The 22,513-nt window shown below is 32.1% G+C and overlaps 1 protein-coding gene and 1 long non-coding RNA gene across 5 annotated transcripts; one reads left to right on the top strand and one right to left on the bottom strand.

The window, feature by feature from the left end:
• Positions 1-27: 27 nt before the first annotated feature.
• Positions 28-16,672, bottom strand: LOC103489408 (protein ROS1A). 4 transcript variants are annotated; one of them, XM_008448559.3, is made up of 21 exons: positions 16,449-16,672; positions 15,998-16,080; positions 14,971-15,158; positions 12,466-14,604; positions 12,050-12,385; positions 11,209-11,299; positions 9,698-11,099; positions 9,519-9,598; positions 9,335-9,419; positions 9,158-9,249; positions 9,018-9,086; positions 8,868-8,904; positions 8,655-8,737; positions 7,959-8,378; positions 7,475-7,511; positions 7,340-7,397; positions 6,997-7,136; positions 6,839-6,904; positions 4,494-4,608; positions 4,366-4,404; positions 28-417 (listed from the first exon to the last, which is right to left on the bottom strand). In XM_008448559.3, the coding sequence occupies exons 3-21, from the start codon at positions 15,092-15,094 to the stop codon at positions 302-304; spliced, it is 5,529 nt and encodes a 1,842-aa protein (XP_008446781.2). In that variant the 5' UTR covers positions 15,095-15,158; positions 15,998-16,080; positions 16,449-16,672; the 3' UTR covers positions 28-301. The 4 variants fall into 4 exon arrangements, with proteins under 4 accessions (XP_008446781.2, XP_008446782.2, XP_050946972.1 ...); XM_008448560.3 differs by having other exon boundaries at positions 15,998-16,141; positions 16,449-16,669; XM_051091015.1 differs by lacking the exon at positions 16,449-16,672 and adding an exon at positions 16,228-16,306 and having other exon boundaries at positions 15,998-16,141.
• Positions 7,024-8,520, top strand: LOC127151393 (uncharacterized). The gene is made up of 2 exons (XR_007824321.1): positions 7,024-7,173; positions 7,254-8,520. It is a non-coding gene; the product is annotated as an uncharacterized LOC127151393 (long non-coding RNA).
• Positions 16,673-22,513: the final 5,841 nt, after the last annotated feature.

The following is a 22,513-nucleotide window of genomic DNA, read 5'->3' as shown; positions in this document are numbered from 1 at the left end:
CTGGAGAAGAGTTAGACGCCGGCAAGATTTGAAGAATGGGCTCTGTTTCGAGCATGAATTGAGAATAATCATAAGAATATCAATAGGGTAGAGACTACATCTCACTTATGGATTCTAAAATTTCAATTTGGTGATTCTTTCCTCTGCCGCTTGGCTAACATGCAGTGATTGCATTTCACGTTAGACCAAGAATAATTAAAAATCTAGAACAATAGGTTAGTCGAAAATCTTCTTTAGCAGTCAGTTATCCTTTCTGTTGCTCTTTCCCTTACCTTCTGCCTTTTTGCATAAAAAAAGTCGGTTATTCTGTTTGTCCATTTTTCACCTTGGCTAGCTTGCTTGCTGGAAAGTGCAATCTTGCAATCAGAGGTCGGGGTGCTCGGGTTTTCTGATCAAATCCTCTTACACAAACAAACCCTGCAATGTTTCTCAAAATTTAGCTTGTGATCCGACGTACAAATGGGAGATAGTATGAACATAGATCTCAAACAATATGGATAATATTTCTACTTAAATGCACAATAAGGATGATTAGATATTCTATGTACCCATCTTGCCACGATCTCATTATTAAGTGGATTGTTCTTTCGTAATCTCTATTACTATTATGCCCATAGCTGCGAGCAATGAAGAATTTAAAGACGAAACTGAAGTACCAATTGATATTCATATATAGGATGTAAAATTCCGTAACTTAATTTTTTTTGTTCATTCTTGTTTTTCTTATCACTTGATTTTTCATTTTTCCACAGGTACGGATGATCAGAAGCTTTGTACTTTAGGGAGTTATAACCCCATTAATCAAGGTGATCATTTTCTCAATTTTAGTTTAAACTCCTTTTAGTGTTTCTTCTTCTACATAACAAGAAAGGATATTAAGAAGCTTGGTACATTAGGGAGTTAATAACCCCATTTATCAAGGTGATCATCTTCCCAATTTTAGTATAAATTCCTTTGAATGTTTCTTCTAAATAACAAGAAAGAAGAGCTCATCAGTAGCATATCGACAAGTAACGTTGTGAGGGCAGATAGAAAAGAAAAATTCACTGATCAGTGTGAGGCATCAGAAATCCTATCTTTGGTGTCCTAGATCTCTTTGGATTTCTAAATTTCTGAGAACTCTTGGAAGTAATTTCCCTTTATTTAGGAACACTCCCATAAAATGAAAAGCAGAGGCAAGGAAATAGACTAAAAACAGCAGTTACATATAGACACAATCTGCAATTTGCACATTCGGAAGGTACTATTACTATGCTCGTCATTTTCCAATGGTTAAAATAACCAATTTGGTTCCTATGGAGAAAGTCAATTTAGTTTAACTTTTAAACCCCAAACCAAAATCAATTAGAACTTCAAATTTTGATGACATTCCCATAGCAACACAAACCATTTCTCCTTCATATTTACTATCAAGTTATTTGGACTCTCAAGCCTCTTAAAGAGTTATCCAATTAAAGCTATTTGCTCTATAAAGTAGGAATGGCTATTCTAAAAAATTATTGCGAAAGATCATCTTTACGATGAAAGTAATTAGGTTCGTTAGGTAAGTTCATTGTGATACAAATGTTATATGTTCTCATTTTAATATTCATGTTATCAAATACTAACTTACAAGAATTCATGGCTGTGGTAGTTATAACAAGGAGTTTTCAAAATTAACAAGGAAAAGGTTATGACTAGGTATAATATGTGGTTTTTATTGTTTTCTAACACATTACATCTTAAAAAATAATAAGCTATATTTTCAATACAATATCTTATGTTTTCCACACAGTCACACGCACACACAAAAAAAATTGTGAATACAGCTTAAGCTTCTATGCTTCCTCCAATTAACAATAAGACAGATGGCTATTTTTCGAATAACTGATCTCTAAGTTTTTCGTTGTAGTTGGTTTTTGGTCTCCTGTTTTATTCTTTTCTAGATATACTTATTTTCGTCAATAACAGGGTGGATTGGAAATTTAAGACCGGTAAAATATCGAGAACATCTTATCAAACGAAAGGCTTATATTTTGAAAAGGTAATGGTAATTCATTTGATTTCTATTTTCTGTTTTTAAAAAACAGTCGCGTCAGGTACTTCAATCAATTTTTGGTTTTTTGAACTAATTTTGTTTTCAAGATTATGAAAGAAATTTGAAAATGAAAAAAGAAACTTTGAGGAAAATACGCTTTGTTTTTGAAAAACAGAAAACTAGACTTGTTACCTACTTTTGTTTTTTAAAAAGCAAAATTTAAAAAATAAAATAAAATTGGATGGTTACCGAGTCTTAACTGAACGAAGATATCCTTCATTGTACTTAGATACGTATGTAAGATAAGCTTTTCTTCAGACTTTTTTATACATATTTTCTGAACCGTTTGAAAACTGATGTAGTGAGACATTTTAAAGACATACATTCATGTCAAGCCGTCTTTGTCGTAAACGGGCATGATTGCGTATGACTGAATAGACAAAATATTAGATAATAATCTATCATAAACGATGGTTGTAATCTTATTATTACTTTTCTTTTATGGTTTTTAAAATTTCAATAAATTATTTCAATGTGTGTGTATATAACTGTTAATTTCAAGATAATAAATTTGCAAAACTAAAACTTACCTGAAAAGAAATGTTTAGAAGGTGGGTTTGTTTGGTAAACTATTTGTTTTAGGTTTTGCTTTAATATTAACTTTTCAAAAACATATTTTGTTTTTCAAAATAGAAAAAAATAATAATTTTAGAAACAAAAATTAAAAAACAGAATCTGAAAAACAAACAAAAAAATTACGAAATTAAAAGTTACTAGATGAGACCTAGATTATTGAAATCGTTTTATGTTCCTTAATCGTTATGCTTGAATTTTTCTTAAAATAAAGAGGAGCATTAAATCTAGTTATCTTTAAAGTTTGCTACAGTAACCGTAGCATTTTTTTTTTAATTTTTAATTTTCTGTTCTTTAAATTTTTCCTTATTAAAAATAAAAAAGCATATATGGTCGGTGTCTGATTTAAAAAACGAAGTCTTTTTCTATTTTCTGTTTTATTCATTATAAAAAATCAAATGTCTTGTTTTAAAAATAAAAAAGAAATAAATTAATTACTAAACACCTTCATTTTAAAAAAAGACAAAAAAATAAAAATTTAGAAACAGAAAGGAATTCGTTACCAAATGGATGTTTAGTGTTATTATACGTTTTAAAAATCAACATTGGAATCAAATATAAAAGTTCCGTAAACCAAACATCATTTTAAGGAGTGGAAACCATACAAAACGTTGTTAGAAGTTTTTAACAAAACCCTTTTAAAACAAAAATCAAAACGAAAAATATATGAACCTTCAAAATTTTGTTCGATTTTTTGTTTTTTAAATTTGTATCTATTTTTAAAATAGAGAGTATAACAGAGCAAAGCACGTATGCTATTTTAAAAATGATAAACAAGATGTAGAAAATGTAAAATATGACATGAGATGGGGCTATGACTGAAAATGTGAAATCCTCCCTAGCCAAAACGCGAGTGTAAAAAGCATACAAGTTTCACGTTATATAATATTCACGAAAAGGAAATCCAAAAGAATGATCGTTTTTCTTTTAAAAACAAGTAGGCAAATATTTAGGGTTTAAGGTAAGTGAAAATATATTCGATCGCGAAATTATCACCATTTTATACCTCAGTTGTTTGGAGCTAACCTAAGTGGATTAATTTATGCAGCCCTTTAAGTCTCGGGGTTGTGAAGTAAATGAACGTTCTAATTTCAAAATTTAGTTTCTGTATAAATGGCCCGTATCTCAAGAGTGATTAAGGCTTTACCTTTTTCAGGAGTGTTTTATTTGAAGCTCAGTTCTTTCAAACTAAAATTTAAAAACCTTATTCTCGTTTTTCGATATTTAATTCGTAATGAAAATGTTTTTTTTAGGAAAAGTAAAAACCGTTGCGAAAAAATCATGAAAACAAGTACAATTTTCAAAACTTAAAAATTAAATCTTATTCGATAGATAGTTTTCTTTCATGGTTTTGGCTTAGAAATTCGGGGAAAAATGAGGTTCTCAACGTCGTTGAAATCAGACAACGAACCATTAAATTATATCCAAAAAGCTTCTAAATTCTCGATAGCATATATTATTTTAAATTTCTCAAAATGCGAAATGCAGAACAAATATTAAATCATTTCAGGGCAATGCATGGATTTTTTTGATAAAATCTAGATATTAGACTATATAGTGGGGGTTTATTCCATTTTTTTAAAAGTCAACTTAGAGGGCTCAGTTACTTGAGTGAATTTTTTGTTTTAATAACTCACTAGCTTTAAACTTTAGACCATCAAACGCAGACGTTAGAATCCTACGCAAGAATTTTAGTAAGTAAAGAAAATACATACCTCGCCAAAAGCATTGCTGAATCTCCTCCGTCACAAGGCCTAGTTGCAAGAAAATTCATACATAAGTAATATTTCATTTGTTTGAAGTTGAGTTTTAAGTATAATCTTTGAATTTTGCTCATTCTTACCCTTGAATATAGTTGATACTGACGTTCCGAAGTAGACGGTTCGTCTTGGTAAGTTCCATAGCCATTTTCTTGGAACATCAATAGGTTTCATACTGGATTCGTGATCTGCAAACATCTGTGATTTTGGGGAAAAGGTTAAATAGAGAAATTATGCAGTAACGATTATGTTATCCTGAGGTCAAAACACTTTTTTTCAACCTCGAAATTCCGAGTATAAAATTCTCGTGCGTGTATGTGTAATCCTTTTTTTAAAAAAATTAATTTTAATAACTTTCACTCTAACGTATCGCGTTCTCTCTCTCTAACAATGGATAATATATCCATAAATTTTCTTCAAAAAAGAGAGAGAAATAATATATCTTATCTTGTAATTTTTCCAACTAATTCTCTTCCTATAAAAGTGCTCTCCCTAAAATTTTGTATCGGCCACTTTTACCTTTTCTTTTTTCACTTTCTTACAAAGCTCACACCTCTCTCTCGAAAATTCTAATTGTTTTTCTTAAACGGTTTCGCCACTCTAGAACTTCCTATGGTTTCTAATTTGCCTTGCTTTATTTATTTATTTATTTAGAATTTTAGAACTCTCTAACCACTTTCGATTTTCTTTCTAAATTGTACCGTTTGCCACTCTAATGTTTATCCTAATTTTTCTTTTCAACTTTCCTTCACTAATATTCTCTATGTAATACATATCTCACTTTTTAACTTTTCACCCTCTAGGCTTTTATTTATTTATATTTTTTTAATACATATCTTTTTTTCTCTTCCTCTAATCGACATTATAATTTTCTTTTGATTTTTTATCTCGCATCAGAGTTGGCTGTTACTTATTAGTGTTAGTCTTGTTTCATTATCTCAATGAAATTTGGTTTTGTTTTATTAAAAAAAAACTAATTACTACTCTTTATCCAAAGTTCTATTGGTTTTTTTTTTATGTTTTTCTCTAATATTTCGTTATTCTTCTTACTTCATGGTCTCTTTAACATATTTCTCGGACTTCAACTTTTTTCAAACCCGTCTTGAATTAGCTAATATTCTCTCTTAGATTTATTCTCTTTCTATAGTTCTCTCTATGATTATTCTGGCAAAAATCATCCAAACTATCACCCTTTTTTAAAATTGTTTAAACATCTTTTTTCGGTGGGCAGATCGATCAACAAGATTTTTGTTTTGGGTTTTCCAATGTAAGATATTAAATCGAGATTCTACAATTTTTCAAAAATTTTCAAATCTTAGTTGTTTTATTTTTCAAAATTTTAAAATTTCCTAATCAAAATTAAATAAAATATAATTGGTAGATTATGCAGACAACGTATATTTGAAAAAAATGATGGATCTCGATTCATCCCAAGAAAATTGTCCTGAAAAAGCTTAAAAACTTGATAATTTTGGAATTTCTCGGTACAATTTTATCCGGAATGAACCAGATCAATCAAATCTTTCATCAGTAAAGTTTTGTATTCTAAATATTATATAAAAGTCTTATTGTAAATAAGATTTTTATTGTAATCTTGCCAATCTAGTTATGGAGCGCAAATGAGAATAAAAGACTTGAGAAATGGTATAAAAAATGATTTAAGATAAGGAGAAAATTAATCAAGATTTGGCATAGGATTGAGAAAGATTGTAGAAAGGAAATTTGTTATAATTAAATTTGAAAAATCGGTGGTTTTCAAATTTTCTTAAATTAGTTAAAATTTCGGAAGATTTAAAGAAATTTTACAATCACGGTAGATCTCAGTTTAATATCTAGCCCGATGCACCGAAAAAGATTATTAAACGATTTTTAAAAAGGATGCTAATTTTACAAAACGAAACCTATTAGATTCCCTTTTCGACAATTTTCCTTTATTCTGTCCTAACTTTCCTCTTTAAACAATTTATCGCCCTAATAAACTTTTTTTTTTCTACCTCCACATCTATTTAGCTTTTTCTGAAGCTATCTAACTTTTCAAAAAATAGGAAACTAAAGTTAGTTGTCAAATATTTTGTATAAAGATTAAAACACACACAGATATATACATCTGTATGTTTTTAAAAAAAAACAGAAGACCAATAATTATAAAATCTCCGATTTTTTTTATTATAAATTATATAAAGATTTCAAATTCAAGCAGTCATTTTTTGGGAAACAAAGAGAGCATTAAAGATTTCATTTTTCCAAAAAGGAAAAAGAAAAAGAGAAAAAAGAGAGAGCAAAGATTTACTTTTTCCAAAAAGGAAAGGAAAAAAGAGAGAGAGAGAGAGCATTAAAGATCATAATTAACCAACATGAGAAAGTTATTGATTTTCTATCGACTATCTATTTCTCAGCCAATAATGATAGGTGTTAGAAGCGAACTTACCTCGTTTACTTGGAAATATGTTCCATTGAGTGGAAAACTCCCTCGCATTGCAGTTCTACAAGGTACCTGTAGTTTTGCAAGAGAGAGACGTAAAAATAGTTTAAGGGACTAGAAGCCTCTCATCGTATCGAATCAAGTCGGTGTTCTTTGTAGTTTACCAGTAACGTTCCTCTGACTGTTTGTGAATTCGCTTCTCTTCTACTATTGCATGTGAAACATGTTATCTCATTGCAGAGTCTGTTTGGGTCTTGAGATCCACAACTTTGTTCTGGCGGTTGAATCGAGTTTGCCGTTTCACCTGGAGATTCATAGAAATTTTTAAGTTACTGTTGATGGTAATAGTTCTCTCCTTTTCTACTTAAAATCGTTAGTTTCCATGAACGATGACAATTTTGATGTTTGACCCTCCTTCTAGGTTACCGAGATGGAAAAGGGGAAAGGGAGGCAGATAAAAGGGAACAGAGAATTATTGGTTCATAGAACAGATTGACTGCTGCTTACCGGGAGTCCATATCGCAAGAAGATACGGGCTTGGATCATCAGGTTCTCGTCTATCCATCTGTATGTTTAAATGAGTAAATGTTACAATTCTAGTGCGTTATGTGTGCTTGTATCAAACTAAAATGAAAATGTTACCTCTCTCAGGAGAGGATGTGAATCTGGAAGCTCATACCTGCATTTAGATAAATACTTGAGTTATAGAGTGAATTACATTGTCTGTTTATTTTATTTTGTTTTTAAATTTTTTCTTTTAATGAGAAACCAAGGTTTCATTGAGAAAAATGAAAGAATGAACAAAACATACTATTCCAACTAGTGGAGCCCACCAACTACGAGAAGGGACTCCATTTCAAAAGGATAGCCTAGTGCATAACTACGAAAAAGTTGGGAAATAAAGAACATGACGAGGTATTAAATCTAATGTTCTCCCAAGTCTCGTCTCAACCCTATCAAGATTCTGTTGTTTCTTTCTAACCAAATACCCAGTAAAATTGCAAGTCTGCTAGTTTGTTTTAATTTTATTTTTTGATTAAAGTTGTTTTGTTATAGTGACTTTATTATTTCATTGACTCCTTGGTTTATACTAAAAAAAATTGAACAAACGAGACAAGAAACTTACACTTGATGCTCTGTCCGTAGCCTACTCACATTCTTCAATTTTGGCGTTGGGATAAAGGCAGCTTCTGGGTTCAAGGCAACTAAAGCTTTGGACATGTCGCCTTCTGGGATGTAGTTTTGTAAAGTTGTTTTGAACTCTTCCATGCTGAGTTTGATGGTAGGAATTTCATCAGGATCCTCATAAAAAGCATCTTCAATGTCACTTTCAGTTATCTCATTGGGCTCTGGTTCCGGTGTTGCCGGTACTTCAACTATTGGCTCACAATTTCCGGGGGCCAAAGTATTTTCGGTGTATGTGCTTCCTTCAGGAGGAAGAATTGGCAAAGGATTTGTGACTACAGGTGGCTGCTTCTCTGTGGCCATGGGATTGGTTGAAGCCACAATACCCTTTTCATCAGGTGCTGGCAGAGCAAGTCGGGCACTGCACTAAATACAGTTCATGTTTTAGTTAAGAGTTGAGAAGGCAAGCCTATAGACACGAGTGGACAATCTTTATGAACAGAATTTCTCGCACTTGAACTTTCATGCTATAAAAGTTCCTCTCTTTATCTTGTTCCCTTTGATATTATGTGATACTAGTTTCTGTCTATATACCTAGATTAGATTAGTCTGTAGTAGTTCTATATGAAAGTCAGTTTCCAATGATCAGTGTAAACGTGATGGTCTACGCGTACAATACAAAACAAAATTGACAAACCTTGCAAAAGCACTTGCGAAGTGTTTGCACTCTCCTCTCATTGGACATGCGTTGCAATTTGGCTTGCTCTTTGTGCAGAATACCTGACGTCACGATTACAGATCAATAGTTCCATTAAGCATATCCTAGTTGTACTTTAAAAAGACCAATAGCATCTACAGTCTTCACACATAACGGCAATGATATACTAAAGAATCGGGTGCTACAACTCACCTTTCCAAATGTAATCAACTGGTAGTGGAGTTCATACCTGTGCAATACACTTGGTCAGTTATAAACTTAATTGAATTCAGAAGAAATCGATATCAACTTTTTGTTATTTTTGGTCATCAAACATGAATAGTGAATGTATGGAGAGGTTACAGCGTTCGTTGATCAAGTTTGCATAATCTTGGCCACAGATATTTCTGAATGGACTCCAGCACTGGATACCTACACAGAGTGGAGGTTAGAAGTTTCCAAATACTGAAAACTGACAATTTCATCGGTCCACTGCTACTTACAGTTCTAGAAGGTGTAATTGAAGTGACTCGGGTAATGGTTGGAGAGGAACCCATCCAAGCCGAACAGCTATTCTTCCGACATTTGTGTCAACCTAGGTAGAAAGCAATTTAAGATGATATTAGAACCTCTCCATTAAGCTTTTGAATAAATGATTGGGCGTCTGCGAGAAACCATACAGGGAAAGCCAGATGATGCAGTGTTAATAGACGAACACACTCCACACTTTTCAAACCCAATCCTCGTACACTAAGTAGATAATCCCTGCAGCAGAGATACATTTATTTATATTATATAAATATAAATCAAAAAAATAAATCGCCTAATGAAGCTAGTTTTAATACAAAAATTTAATATCCATACTTCGCTTTGTCTGGTGGTACATCTCTTAACCATTCAAGATCAATGCTCCCATGATCCGTTACCAGACGATTCAAAAACTCCTGCAACATTATTTTATGATGGAAAGTGTAGCCGTTACCAACTGGTATTTCCGGTTTAAGTAAAAGTGGGCCTTAAAAACTTTAATGGTTTTCACATACCTTAATTCGTTCAGCTAGCATGTTGTTCATTCCTCGTTCCTTGATAGCATTAGAAATTTCATGAACGTCGGCAAGTCTGATTGCTTCATAGTCTATTGAATCCATGGCATCCTTTCCCTTTTCTTTTATTTGTCCATTGGCTTCCACCTGCTTTCTCAAACTATCCCAATCATTTCCACCCTTTTTCTCACTATTGACCTTTCTTCTTTTTGCTTTCGAAGGGCTAATATTTCCCTCATTATCTGCCTGAGATAGAGAATGGGCCTCATTATTTGAAAAGTTTATTAGGTTTCCCTTTCCAGGGAGCAAATTTTCTGTGTGAGCATGCACATGAACGACATTTGAGACAGCACTTTTCTCGGCTGGTGTATCTAATTCTGGGGGTGGATTCGTAACAGACACACTTTCTAATGGGGAAGTGTTGTTCCTCTCACATGGTTCATACTTTTCATGAAGATTATATTCACAGTGAGAACTAAATTGAATACCATTACCCTGCAGGTGCACTGAGTGCTCACTGACAGATTCACTATGCTCCATCCTGGTTGTTTCTTGTGATCTTGCTTGTACATTCTCTTCGGCACTGGTTTTATCCAGTCTTTGTTCAAGAGCTCCAATGTTTAACCTATGAAAAGTCATATTCTTTTCTGTAGAGCATCCAGATACTATCGACGGCCCTGAAGATGTGCTCTCTTCGCTGAATGCTTCACGGCCTTCTACCTCCAATACCCCACAGTCGGGGGTAATGTGCAACTGATTGTTTGAAGGAGCATCGGGCACTTGCTTTGGTTGGTTTTCAATATTTACAAGGAAATTAATTAAGGAATGGCCACTAAGATCGTCAATCTCGTTCCATTCTGATGTTAGTGAACCTTGTTTTCCATCTGCTAATTGCCAGTGTTTATGTTCTGAGACTTCATCAGAAACTGAACTTCTATTCAAATCACTGAAGGATTTTTGTATTGTGGCGGTTGTCTCCGTTTGTTTGATGTCTGTGAAATTTGAATAATGAGTGCTGCTAGAATTGTAACTAACGATGGGTTCTTCTGCCTCTGAGTTGGATCCAGAGCATGATCTGGCCCCTGCAGTACCTTGTGTAATTGTGGAGTCGAAGGAATCTTGCGAGGATATGACTTCTTCCTCCACAATTTGACCACCTAGCTCCGTGAAATTTTTTTCAGTTCCCGAATTTACAATTCGATTTTGATGGTTTATTGAAGTCTGGGGCATCTCAAACCTTGGCACGGATAGTTCCTGAACATGCCATGTTATAGACTCCGCAGGATACAGTACACAAGCTGCTGACTCGTTGGCCACTATGCTCGTTTCAACTTCACCCTGAGTTCGCAAGTTGCTAGCAGATTTTACTGGAAATCGTGCTGCTAAAGACATGAAGGCAGAGCTGCACAGAAAGAGATGAAAAAGAAAATGTGATCCACTTGTTTACATTTTTGGTTCAAAGACAATCTTGAATCCTTGATCTAGTGTTCTAACCGAAATGATAAGTCTACCTTGAAAGGTGATCTGAAACATTTTGAGTAAGGAAAACCCCAATAACTGAGTCCACAACTGATCCTTTCCATCGTGAGAATCTTCTATCTCCTGGTAAGAGCACAAGAGAATTTTGTTATATGTATATATTAAACCACAAATATTCGAAAATAGTTCTCTTTTAACTCATAATTACAAGAAACGGGTTAACCTGGAACTGAAATACTTTTGGCCGCTTAAGGTTTTATATGGTTAAGTCTAACTATATTGATTCTTTTAAAGGCAGCACAGCATAACTAAAAAGCCAACTTAAGCATAACTTGATTGGTTTAAGCATGTACTTTTGACCAAGCATTCGGAAATTTGAAACCCCATCGCATATTTCAATAAAAAAAGTAGAAATAAACTAAATTAATTGGTCTAATTCTTGGCACATTACACATTTTTTCAATCGTTTTCAAAACACTCATTTTCTGCCTATACAAAGGAACTAGAAATTTGATTAAAAATAAATGCACAAATAAATTCTAATAAATCTTTTCTGAAAGAAATTTGAATCCTGTTCATTTATTAATTAGATAAAACTGTAAGTCACGCGATTAAAATTCAAGAAAAGAACTGATAAAAACACTTGGAGTTTTGCCTCTTTAATTAGAAATGCGGATTCTGTTTAAAGAAAAAAAAATAAAGAAAAAGGAACTTTTGAAATATTGATTTGAGAATTTGTTAACCCTCCTTGTGCAATGTTCGTTTTGTTTTTTTTTTTTAATAAGACAATAAATAGAAATTTCAAGTCAGGAAACTCAGTGTCGTTCTCTTCCGAGATTCAAGCAGTTTGATAGGAAGATATAAGAAATGAACCTTGCACGAGATGCATCCTTGCAATGAATGAATCAGCTCGTCCACGAAAAACTTTCCGTTCCTCTTCCCACCATTTCTCCTTGTCTTTCTCATGACTTTCAATGCCCTCGCTTCCTTCCTTACCCATTAATAAATTCCATATTCTCTCCGTCTCTGGGTCGATGTCAACTCTAGGTCGTGCCTTTCGTTTCCTTAAATATTCAGACTCCACATATGGAACTACTGCACCATTTCCTTTATATGGAACAATAGCATTCTGTTCTGTCCTGATGCTTACTTCATGGTCATTAAGACTGAGACGCTTCATTTTGTGTAGAATCTCATTTTCTAGCAGACCTACACCAATGTTAAGAGGCTGTAGTTAGTACCTTGACGGAACGTTCGAATTCCTCATCTGAAGAAACAAATATACTTACTTGTTGTTTTAGCAGGGAATTTCTGAAAGCCAAACGAGTAGCCTTGTTTGTGTACATTTGTTGCTAGCGAACCTGATATCATGGGTTGGTAAGCTTGCCTTACTGTCAGTATACTGTTATCAGATTGTCTGCATGCATATCCTTGTTCTGGGGCTTTCGGATGCGGAAATGGTTGGATCATGTTGCGTTTGTCACCAGTCATCAATGAGCGATAGCTGGCAACCTTATTCAACCCAGAGGCCACAGACGTCCTCTCTATTGCTGGATGCAGATTGTGAGAGACTTGTTGCCTTTGAAAATGGTTTTCATGGACTACTGAGTGAATATGCCTGTCACCAATAATTTCTTTCGCCGTGATTTGGTTACTTCTAATATGATGACCATTGAGCATGGCTTGCTTCATTTCTGCAGTAAAGCCAACAGAATTGGTAGAATTGCACCCTATTGTATTGAGGTGGCTTGAGCAGACCTCATTTGATTGGATAGTAGAATATCTTTTATGGAGAGTTGCATAGAGGCCAGGCTCAAATTTCTTCCCAGGATTCTCTAAGGATCCTATGTTTATATTGCTGCCTTGTCTCTGGAACTCACCTATTTGGCGCACCTCTTGACACGACTTTGAAGAGTCCAGTGTAGTAATCGAGCATGGCTGTGTTGGATGAGTTGTAAGAGGGCGGCCTCTCTTTGAGCCCCTTGCTTCATTGATATTGGACTGATGATTTGGAACTGTTTGAGAATATCCAGAGTTGATCCCCATCACCTCCTTATAATAAGTATTCCTTTTAGCTTGATTTGCAAATTGCTCCATTTCTTCTGCACGGATGTTTTGCTGAACAGGTGCGTATCCGTTGCTGAATCCAGTTTGATATTGATTTGCTCTTCCCTGATGTAAAATTCTAAGAACATTGAGCCAATTTTCGGCTTTGTTGTATCCTGATTTGTTTAGGGGGACTTCAGCTGCATCCCTTTCAGACTGCAAGATGTGAGAGGTCATCATGTGATTCATATGAGCAGGATTACTTGGTATTGTAGGTTGAACATTTTCAGCCACCATTGGTCTTAGCTGAGGACTGTCATGAACATCTTGACTTGTTCCGCAGACACTAGTACTTTGAGAGCAGAAGTCTGGAACGTTTGGTCTCATCATGAAACTAAAGTTCCCCATGTTTTCTTCTACAACATCCGTCTCATTTTGCTTCTTTTCCTGCTCCTCATCTCCAGTTTTTTCCATCTCAAAATGTATTACTCTCCGGCAGGATTTTGTTTTAGTTGCAGTGTTCGAATCTTTAATCTCCACAACATTCGCTGGTGGAGTAGTCGCTTCTTTGATGTTTTTCTTCCGTACATATTTTCTCTTTCCCGATGGAGTTTCCTTGGAAATCTTCGGAGTCACCGGCTTAGGAGACTTTTTGGGTTTTCCTTCCTTTATAACCTTGGGCCTATGTTTTCTTCGCTTAGGTGTCTTCTGATCTGGTGTCTTGTTAAGATCAATTGCTTGATCGCTGCCCTTTTCCATTTCCTTCGTTGGTTCAGAAATGGCTGCCGATAATGTATCTGTGAGATCTTTCAATAGTTCATCATGTCGTTTCTGAGTTGCTTCGTCTAGTGCAGCTGTGACAAAATTCTCCTGTGTTTCCTCGTAAAGGCTTAAATTTCCATCCAATGGAAGATTAAGTAAATCCGTAAACCTTTCTCCTGAGAATACCATGGGAGTATGCTGTCTTCTTTTTGCTGGTCTCTGCTCTGGTGTCCTGTTGAGATCAATTTCTAGATCTTTCTGCTTCACGAAGTCTTTCGTTCCCTTGAATGGAGTAGAATTGCCAACACATGATGATTCCACTCCGTTGAACGGAGTAGAATTGCTAACACATGATGATTCCACAATGCTTTGTAGAAGTTCGTCACAGTGTTGACGAGGAGCTTCATCTTGAAACATTCTGATGAAGTCGTCCGCATCCTTTCTGAAACATGAATTTTCATCTCTTACTAGAAAAGGTGTGGAGACCTGATTATATGCAAAACTTTCCAGATGCGATGAGACAGGTGGTGTTGTATGGACTGAGTTGGTAAAAATCTGGTTGGTTTGTGTCATCGATACTGGGTTCAAGTTATAGTTGGGTTGAAACATTGGGAGTCCATCTGGAAGATTCACAGAACACAATTTCATTACTCATCAATTGTGAAATAAGAAACAAGATTACCCAAGCATTGTTTCAGCCAATTAAGTGTAAAACTTTCATTTGGTTATGGATAAGGATGAGAGTAAGTATGTCTAAAATAACGAACAAAATCACCAGTTTCGAGACATCATATTACGTTACTGACGCTATCCTGGAGCAGGTCTTTATATTGAAACATAAGCAATCAAGATTTCTCGATTGTGTGTGTATGGTTTTATGTACAGAATCATTGAGATTGGAAATTGCTATTGCTTGAGATCAATTTGTAATTTACTGAATATATAAATATGACTTAAACAATTACAAAGATAATTTGTCAACTTACATGTGAGTACATGCTGGGCGAAGCTGTTGTTAGTAGATGGCCTCGAACCTGAATAAATATTTTGGTTTCTAGGCAATAAATTTCCCGCATAGAAGTCCCCACCGCTGTTAACTTGAGAATTCATGCTCAATTTTTTCAGCGGGTGCAACGAACATTAAGGCAATTATCCTAATTGCTTGGAGCCAAGACTGCCAAAATAAACGCACCATTTCTTCTTGTAAGGCATAAGATTAAGAAACGCAAATTATAAATCAATCTTCGACAAAGATGAAAGCTATGAAACACATTCGAAAAAAACACCTCAACTTAAACAAAGTATATTTCACGAGCCGACTGTTAAGTTCAAACTTGCGGTGGTAGATCATGTTTCCTCCATTTTCATGTAGAAATAACATTACGAAATTGTAGATAAGAGATGGAAGTGGAAAATTCTTCCTAGGAGAAACTCGCTACTATAATAAAATCAGATTTATAATTTACGCTCGCTCCAAAATTAATTTTTAAAAAGAAAATAGAGAAGAAAAAAGAGGCAGCTCAATAATGTTAATCTGCTAGGCCAGTTTACTACTGCAGTTATTGAGAGAACATAGATTATTCGAATAGGATTATATCGCAGATTTGTTCAAGTGCCTTGGCACATCAAAGCTTAATTATAAATATGAAATTCTGAATGATTTAAAAAAAATCGAAGAGAAAGGAAAATTTTACGGTAAACTTTGACTTAAACAAGCTAGCATTTCAGAACAGTCGGCATTAATATTTAAAACGCACTTCAAATAAAGTTATAGAAGATAACTTCAAAAGAAATTCGAAATCAAATATTAGTATCGCTATATGAAATTATGCCGAGGAAGCAATCCTCTGGATACAGATAACAATGACAGAACAATTTTACGCTCTACGAAAGCCGAGTAGAAGACTAGAACTCCATAAACAATTCATTTCAATGTTCAATAAGTTAGAAACAATCAAATGACCAAAACTGCACACTCAGAGACAAGAGAGCGATTCAATTAGAAATATGCACCTTAACTTTGTTCAGTTCTGCTTCAATTCCTTCCAATTGTGCGTTTATTCTATATACACAACCAAATTTACAAGATTCATCCCCTGAAAAACGTCAAAGTGAGCTCCGGATCAACCTCCTCCATAGCATCTACTTCGATTATTTCTAAAGGAACCGAAATTGTAAATGACATAACAAATCCAGTTCGATTGAATATCAAATTATTCGCAGGCAGTGGTCAAAGTACATACCAATGCCTGAAATGCTCCAATCAGAGAGAAAGAAGAAGAAAAATAGAAGAACACCGGAGAATTACAGAAATTAGCGGAGCTTCAACCGAATCATCCAAGCAGATAACAGAAACATACAGTATAAAATAATGAGACCTCAATTTGAGCCCTAATTCTGATATTCTTGCGTTCCATTAACACAATAGATGAGAGAGAGTGAGTCAAAGATGAATTCGAATTACCTCTTTCGCCAATCTCCTCACCGATCCAATGCTTGTTATTCTGTAATTAGCTCCCATAAGCAACTCCGTACTCCAAACGAGTTTCTTGTTCGATCAAATGCCAAATGCTGATGGAAAGAGAAAGGGAAGAGAGAGTTACGTTGTTAGCTTGAGTTTCCAGGAGAGAGAGAGAGAGAGAGAGAGAGAGGAAGAGAGAGAAAGAGAAAGAAAGATGGACCAGGGACGCTTAATTAAAAGTAAGAAAAAGAAATACTTCACTTCTGATTCGGTCATTGGAGTCAGCGTTAGCGGCTTTTTCTTGGTTTTGGTGCGAAGCCGGTTCTTTTTCGGTTCGATCCGGTCGAGTCTAATGTGCTGAAACTATTCTTTTTTAACGAATATTGTTAATCTGGAGGAAAATTAATTAACCATGTTATATCAATTAAAACTATGAGTTAATTGTTGTATCTATTTTTTAAGTAAAGAATTATATCAATTTAAAGTGTATTAATTGACACTATCTTTTAGATTTCATTTAATAAATATTGGCCAAAAACTTTCGATAATTGAATCAAAAGAAATTTTCCATTTGAGACCATTTCATGCATAGATCGATTTTCATGTGTTGTAGATTTTTTCAAATGTCGATTTTAAAAAATAGATAATAAAAGTTGATAGACGAACGATTCTTAAAAAAGATTATAGTCGAGAGAAACCAAACGTTTTCGTTTATGTAAATTCTTTTAATTTGGAATAAAAATTATTAACCTGCCTTATATTTCGTGTTTGATATGAATTTACACGAGGAAAAATATATTTATATTATACCATGAAAATTACAATTTGTTGTAAGAGCTATACATCCTTGTAAAGAAAATAACTAATAAATAAATAAAAATAATAGAAATTTTCATGAATAACATAAAATAAAACTAATTACAAAATATTGCAAAAAAAATTTAATGGATTAGAGATAGTTTAATAAATTTTTCTATATTTTGTAAATAGTTTCAATATTTTATTATTTTTTAAAATATCCAAAATAATACTCGTAGATAAAATGAAAAAGACTATTGTTTTCTAAAACAAACTTAGGTTTGTGATCTAATCGACAATCAATGACATTTTTCATTGTTAGAAATTGGAGGGTTTGATTTGATCTCTATAGACTTTAGTTTTTAAATGAAATAAAAAAAAATTATTTATTCATTGCCTGATTTGAACTTATAGCTATTTTAAAATGTAACAAAATGAACTAAAAATATAGCAAAATATTATCGTTTATCTACGATCGACCGCAATAGATCAAGATATATAGATTATTATATGTTTATATGCATCACGATAAACATTGATAGTAGTCTATGTTGATCTATGATACAGATAGATTGCGATCTTTGCTATATTTATGTAAATATTGTCAAGAGTTTTGTTGGTAGCACAAGTTACAATTTAGTGGTAAAAGCAATCCATCGTATAGAAGGCAACTAAGATATAAATCATACTTATTAGATGTAATGAAGTTTTAACTTTTAGCATCTTTCTATTTTGTTTCGTTTAAATTTATTTTTAAAAACTCATACATTGTATAAAAAAACGTTACGAGTACAACCTTTATAAAAAAGATAACCAGTAAATAACTATACATGCCTTATATATTCGTACATACGTAGGTATATGTATGTATGCGTGCATATATATATATATAATCTGAAATAACATCAATAATAGGATTTGGTATATTGATAAAACACTCTATCCAATCCCCTCTATACCTATACACTCCTTACATTTTTTATTGAAATTTTTTTAATCTATGACTGTATGTATGTACTTGTCGATGAACACGGTTTCTCTTATAACGAACTTTCAGGTGGTAAATCGGTCATTTAATTGGTTCAATCGAGTCAAGGCAAATTAAATACTAATATAATATTTTGTGCATTTTAACAATTTTAAATAGTATGATAGATTTTAATAGAGGTCGAACTTAATATGTTCTATATATATACACAGGGGGTGTGAAGTTATAGTCATTCCATTTTTTATTGGTTAACAAATGAAACTCAATTTATCTAATAAATTTACTACAGTTATAAAACTCACACATAATGTTTATCCAATTAATTCAGTATTTTAAAAGAAAAATACTCTCATTCATCTCAAACATCTATTTTTGTACAATAAATCGAATTGCTCGATCATAAGTCGTCAGCAGTAGTTTTTTTACATTTTTAATGTCTTTTTTATATGATGAAAGTTATGAGATACATGAAAATTAATGCATTCAAGTATTAGTCATTCTAAAAAATAGTTTAGTACGTATTTATATATGCATATATACACATTATTATCAGAATTGACACTATTTTTGTTTTTGTTGATTTTCACTTTTGTCTATCTTGATCTCCGAACAAATTTTATTGAACAATTGGTATGGTAAAAAAACACGGGTTTGTCCTCAATTTTATTTTTCATGAATGACACAAGGATTTGTTGGCCAAAAATCAACTTGAACCAATCCAATTATACACAAGCAATGAACTACTCAATACAAAATTTTAGTTTTAATTTTGACTATTAAATCAAGTCTTATTTATTTTATTTTTACATGCCTTTAAGCGAAGAAATCGAATTTCAAATATTAAAGTCAACAATACAAACATTTTACTGAGGCACATTTACGTTGACATTCTTTTACTGTTAACCAATATATTTCAAAGTAACACTTTATAGTGGAGATCAAGTTACAATCATCCCTATACATTTTCTGTAATAAAAAATTATTAACAATATATAATTTTAAAAAAAGAAAGTATCAAACGACAACATCTAATTGAACAATATATGTAACCAACTTTATAGATGAGATGCAAAAATTGTAATCAAGATGCAACCATATATTATATATATATATATATATATATATATATATATATATATATATATATATATATATATATATATATATATATATATATATATATATATATTATATACCAAAAGGTACACCCATGAAATTCTCCATTTGAATTATAAGTTTGAAATCTCACTCTATTATTTATATAAGATTTCAATATATTATATATAAATAGGAAAGTTCTTTAACTTCAATAATAAAAAACAAAAAATTTAAATAAAAAAAAAACTTCAAAGTTGAGGAAAAAAGAAAAAAGAAAATATTAAAGAAGGGAGGGAAAAAAGGGTCAATGGTGCAATGAAAGAAGCAGAGAAAGGGGCCATCGGGTGAGGGCAACGTAAAAAGCAAAATAAATAAATAAAGAGTTATTTTTTCCAGAATAAAAAAATAAGAAAATTTTGGTAAATAATTTAACAAAATGCAATTGGCAAAATTTATTACACCTGTTTTTTATGAATATTTTGTAAAATATTTTATTTTTGAACCATTTTTCATAAATAAATAAATAAGATGGAAGGCAATAAAAAAAAATTGGGTGGGTGAAAATAAAGTTATGTTTATTTATTTATTTATTATTTCCGCGTATGGCGTACAAAAATGGTCCCCTGGAGAAAAATGGAAATTAGTAACGAGTTTAACATGATTTCCACATGCTTTGGTCCCAATGCGCTGAACGTATAGGGTGGGCGTCCGGTGCGGACAAATCCACAGTAACGACCTTCCTTAAAGTCGTCCATCATGTGATTGATGCCTTCCTTTTCTCACTTTTGCTGTTGATTCATTAATCCTCATTTATTTATTTATTTATTTATTTTTAAAAAAATCTAACAGGATTAATCCTATTAATAAGTCATTTCTATAAGGAAAAAAAAGGTAAATAAATAAACAGTAGATTTATTTTTACTCTCAAATATATAATTAGTAAGTCATTTTTATATATTATATTAGCAAAAAGAAAAAGTAAATAAATAAACAGTAAATTTATTTTTATTCTCAAATATGTAATATGTGAACAAATTTCTCTTTTTATAAACATGTGTGTTTATATTAGAATTAAACATAAAAAGTGGAGTTGTGTATCTAATTACTAAGGATTAGAATTTTAATTGGCAATTATTATATGTTTTTTTGGAATTTAATGTTTGACCTTATGACCTCAAATACGTGTGTATTTGAAGACTTCTACTCGTCAAAAGTAATCCACTAAAAAAGTTATATTCCGTTTGTATTAGATGACATCGTTGAAAAATTGATGACGACCGCAGATTAAATATCTTGCTTTTCTATGCTTTTTGACCAAAATAGATTATTGAAGAACTTATCGATTAAAATGAAATAAGTATTAGAAATTTTTTTAATTAATATTTTATTAATAGATAATGGATTCATGTTTGTTGTTAGAGTTGAGACAACTTGAAAAGATTATCTCGCTTGACTTAGGAATAAAATATTATTATTTACTTGTGTGGATATTGAAAAGTAAAAACGTTATCGATGATGATAATAATAATCATAATATTCCATTTAACCTAATACTAATTTAAAAGTCACTTATCATCTTGTTAAGTACATCAACCGAAACAATAACGTGAGATGATAACAAATCGTTATAAATTAAAAGGTAGAGATTATTTTTATATGTCCCCACTTTTACCATCAAAAAGTGAGTTTTTGATTGACATTATTCTGTTTAAATGCGTATAAACTTTTACAAACTTTTAGACTTAAATTTTGTGAATAATATATTTTTCTTTATTTAGAAAAAAATTGATAATGACATTTCCATGGTATAATATTAAATTTAATATATTAAACAATCGGTAGAGAACTTGCCAATACAATTAATAGTGAAAAAAAAAGGATAGAAATTAAGATGCAAAAACTAAAATGAATTGATTCAATGATCTTTATCAAACTTTTAACTTCAATAGGCATTAATTACCAATGAATAAACTTGTAAAAATATATTTAATTTATAATGTTAATTGGTTGAACTTTAATTAGTTGAACTTTTTTACTTGGGTATATCTTTATAAATAAATAAAATAACAAAACAGTAACAATTTTTATTATTATAAATAATCACTTCAACTAACTAAACTTGTAGAAGAGAAAAAACTAAAAAAATTCAAGTTGATTAAAAATGAATGTGGGTTTTTTTATATATATAAAATGAAGAAAAATAAAATACTTAACACCAAACTTTGTAAATAAAAAAAGAAACAAAAGAATATAAACTTACATAAAGAGAAGGGTAAAAAAAAAAAAAGTATGAATGAAGAAGAAACTAACATTTACCTTTTATCTGCATACAAACTATCTTTTAAACAAAATGCATACAATATAAACAAATAAAAATGGAAATAAAAACCACTCAACAAAAATTATTTTTGTCATAAATATATATATTGACAATGTAATTGCTATCTTTGAAGATAATTTAGTTTGAACTTCCATGTGTAGTAATTAAACTTTTCAACTTTATTTGTAAAATTAGTTTGGAGGTGTGGTGATTCTTGTTGATGTGCCAAAATTTGGATAGAAAAAAGGTATCGATCTTTCATATAAACACCAATAAGTTTGTTTGAAGAGGAGAAGAGTGAAATTTTCTAAAGAGAAAACTTGTAACAGATCACTTGATACATATAGTCTAATGCTTAAGTCATAGAGTGAAAAGATGGGGAAGTTAGAGGGTTTGAGAGTATGATTCAATTTCTCGTTTAAAGTTATAATCTACTTGGCTTGAGACTTTTTGTTTCACTAGAGTTTCAGAGTTTTAAGATAACTATATAATGACCTGACTGATCTTATGTTAGTTGCCTTGAAATTGAGGTTAAGTGCATCTTCCTTAGGCTATATTTCAGGCCTAAATGATCTTCTTGGTCGAGGCAGACGTGAGACATAGCTCGATCATTAGGCATTTGGTAATGGACTGAGACCGAGCAACTGACTTGAGCTATGATCCAAGTTGATTGCTTTTTCTAGACTCCTAGCACATAAATTGCAACTTTTTTATATTACGGTTTTCTTTTTAACTTTAGTTGTTATTATTTATGCTAAATGTTGGTTATATCCTTCATTTCATTGTTAATTATCTACGACTATCAAACTAAATAAAAGATTTATGGGATATTAATTAATTAAAAGTTTTTAGACCCACTCGTTG

Source organism: Cucumis melo, chromosome 10 (genome assembly GCF_025177605.1).
Source record: "Cucumis melo cultivar AY chromosome 10, USDA_Cmelo_AY_1.0, whole genome shotgun sequence".
Lineage (NCBI taxonomy): Eukaryota > Viridiplantae > Streptophyta > Magnoliopsida > Cucurbitales > Cucurbitaceae > Cucumis > Cucumis melo.
This window is presented reverse-complemented; position numbering and strand designations above follow the sequence as displayed.

What these genes read in the sequence shown, in the direction of transcription:
- LOC103489408 (XM_008448559.3), bottom strand. Translation starts at nt 15,094, where the DNA reads ATGAATTCTCAAGTTAACAGCGGTGGGGACTTCTATGCGGGAAATTTA. An exon ending in ATTCCCTGCTAAAACAACAA is followed by an intron (nt 12,386 to 12,465) that starts GTAAGTATATTT and finishes ACATTGGTGTAG; the next exon opens with GTCTGCTAGAAAATGAGATT. An exon ending in AGTTGATTACATTTGGAAAG is followed by an intron (nt 8,738 to 8,867) that starts GTGAGTTGTAGC and finishes TCGTGACGTCAG; the next exon opens with GTATTCTGCACAAAGAGCAA.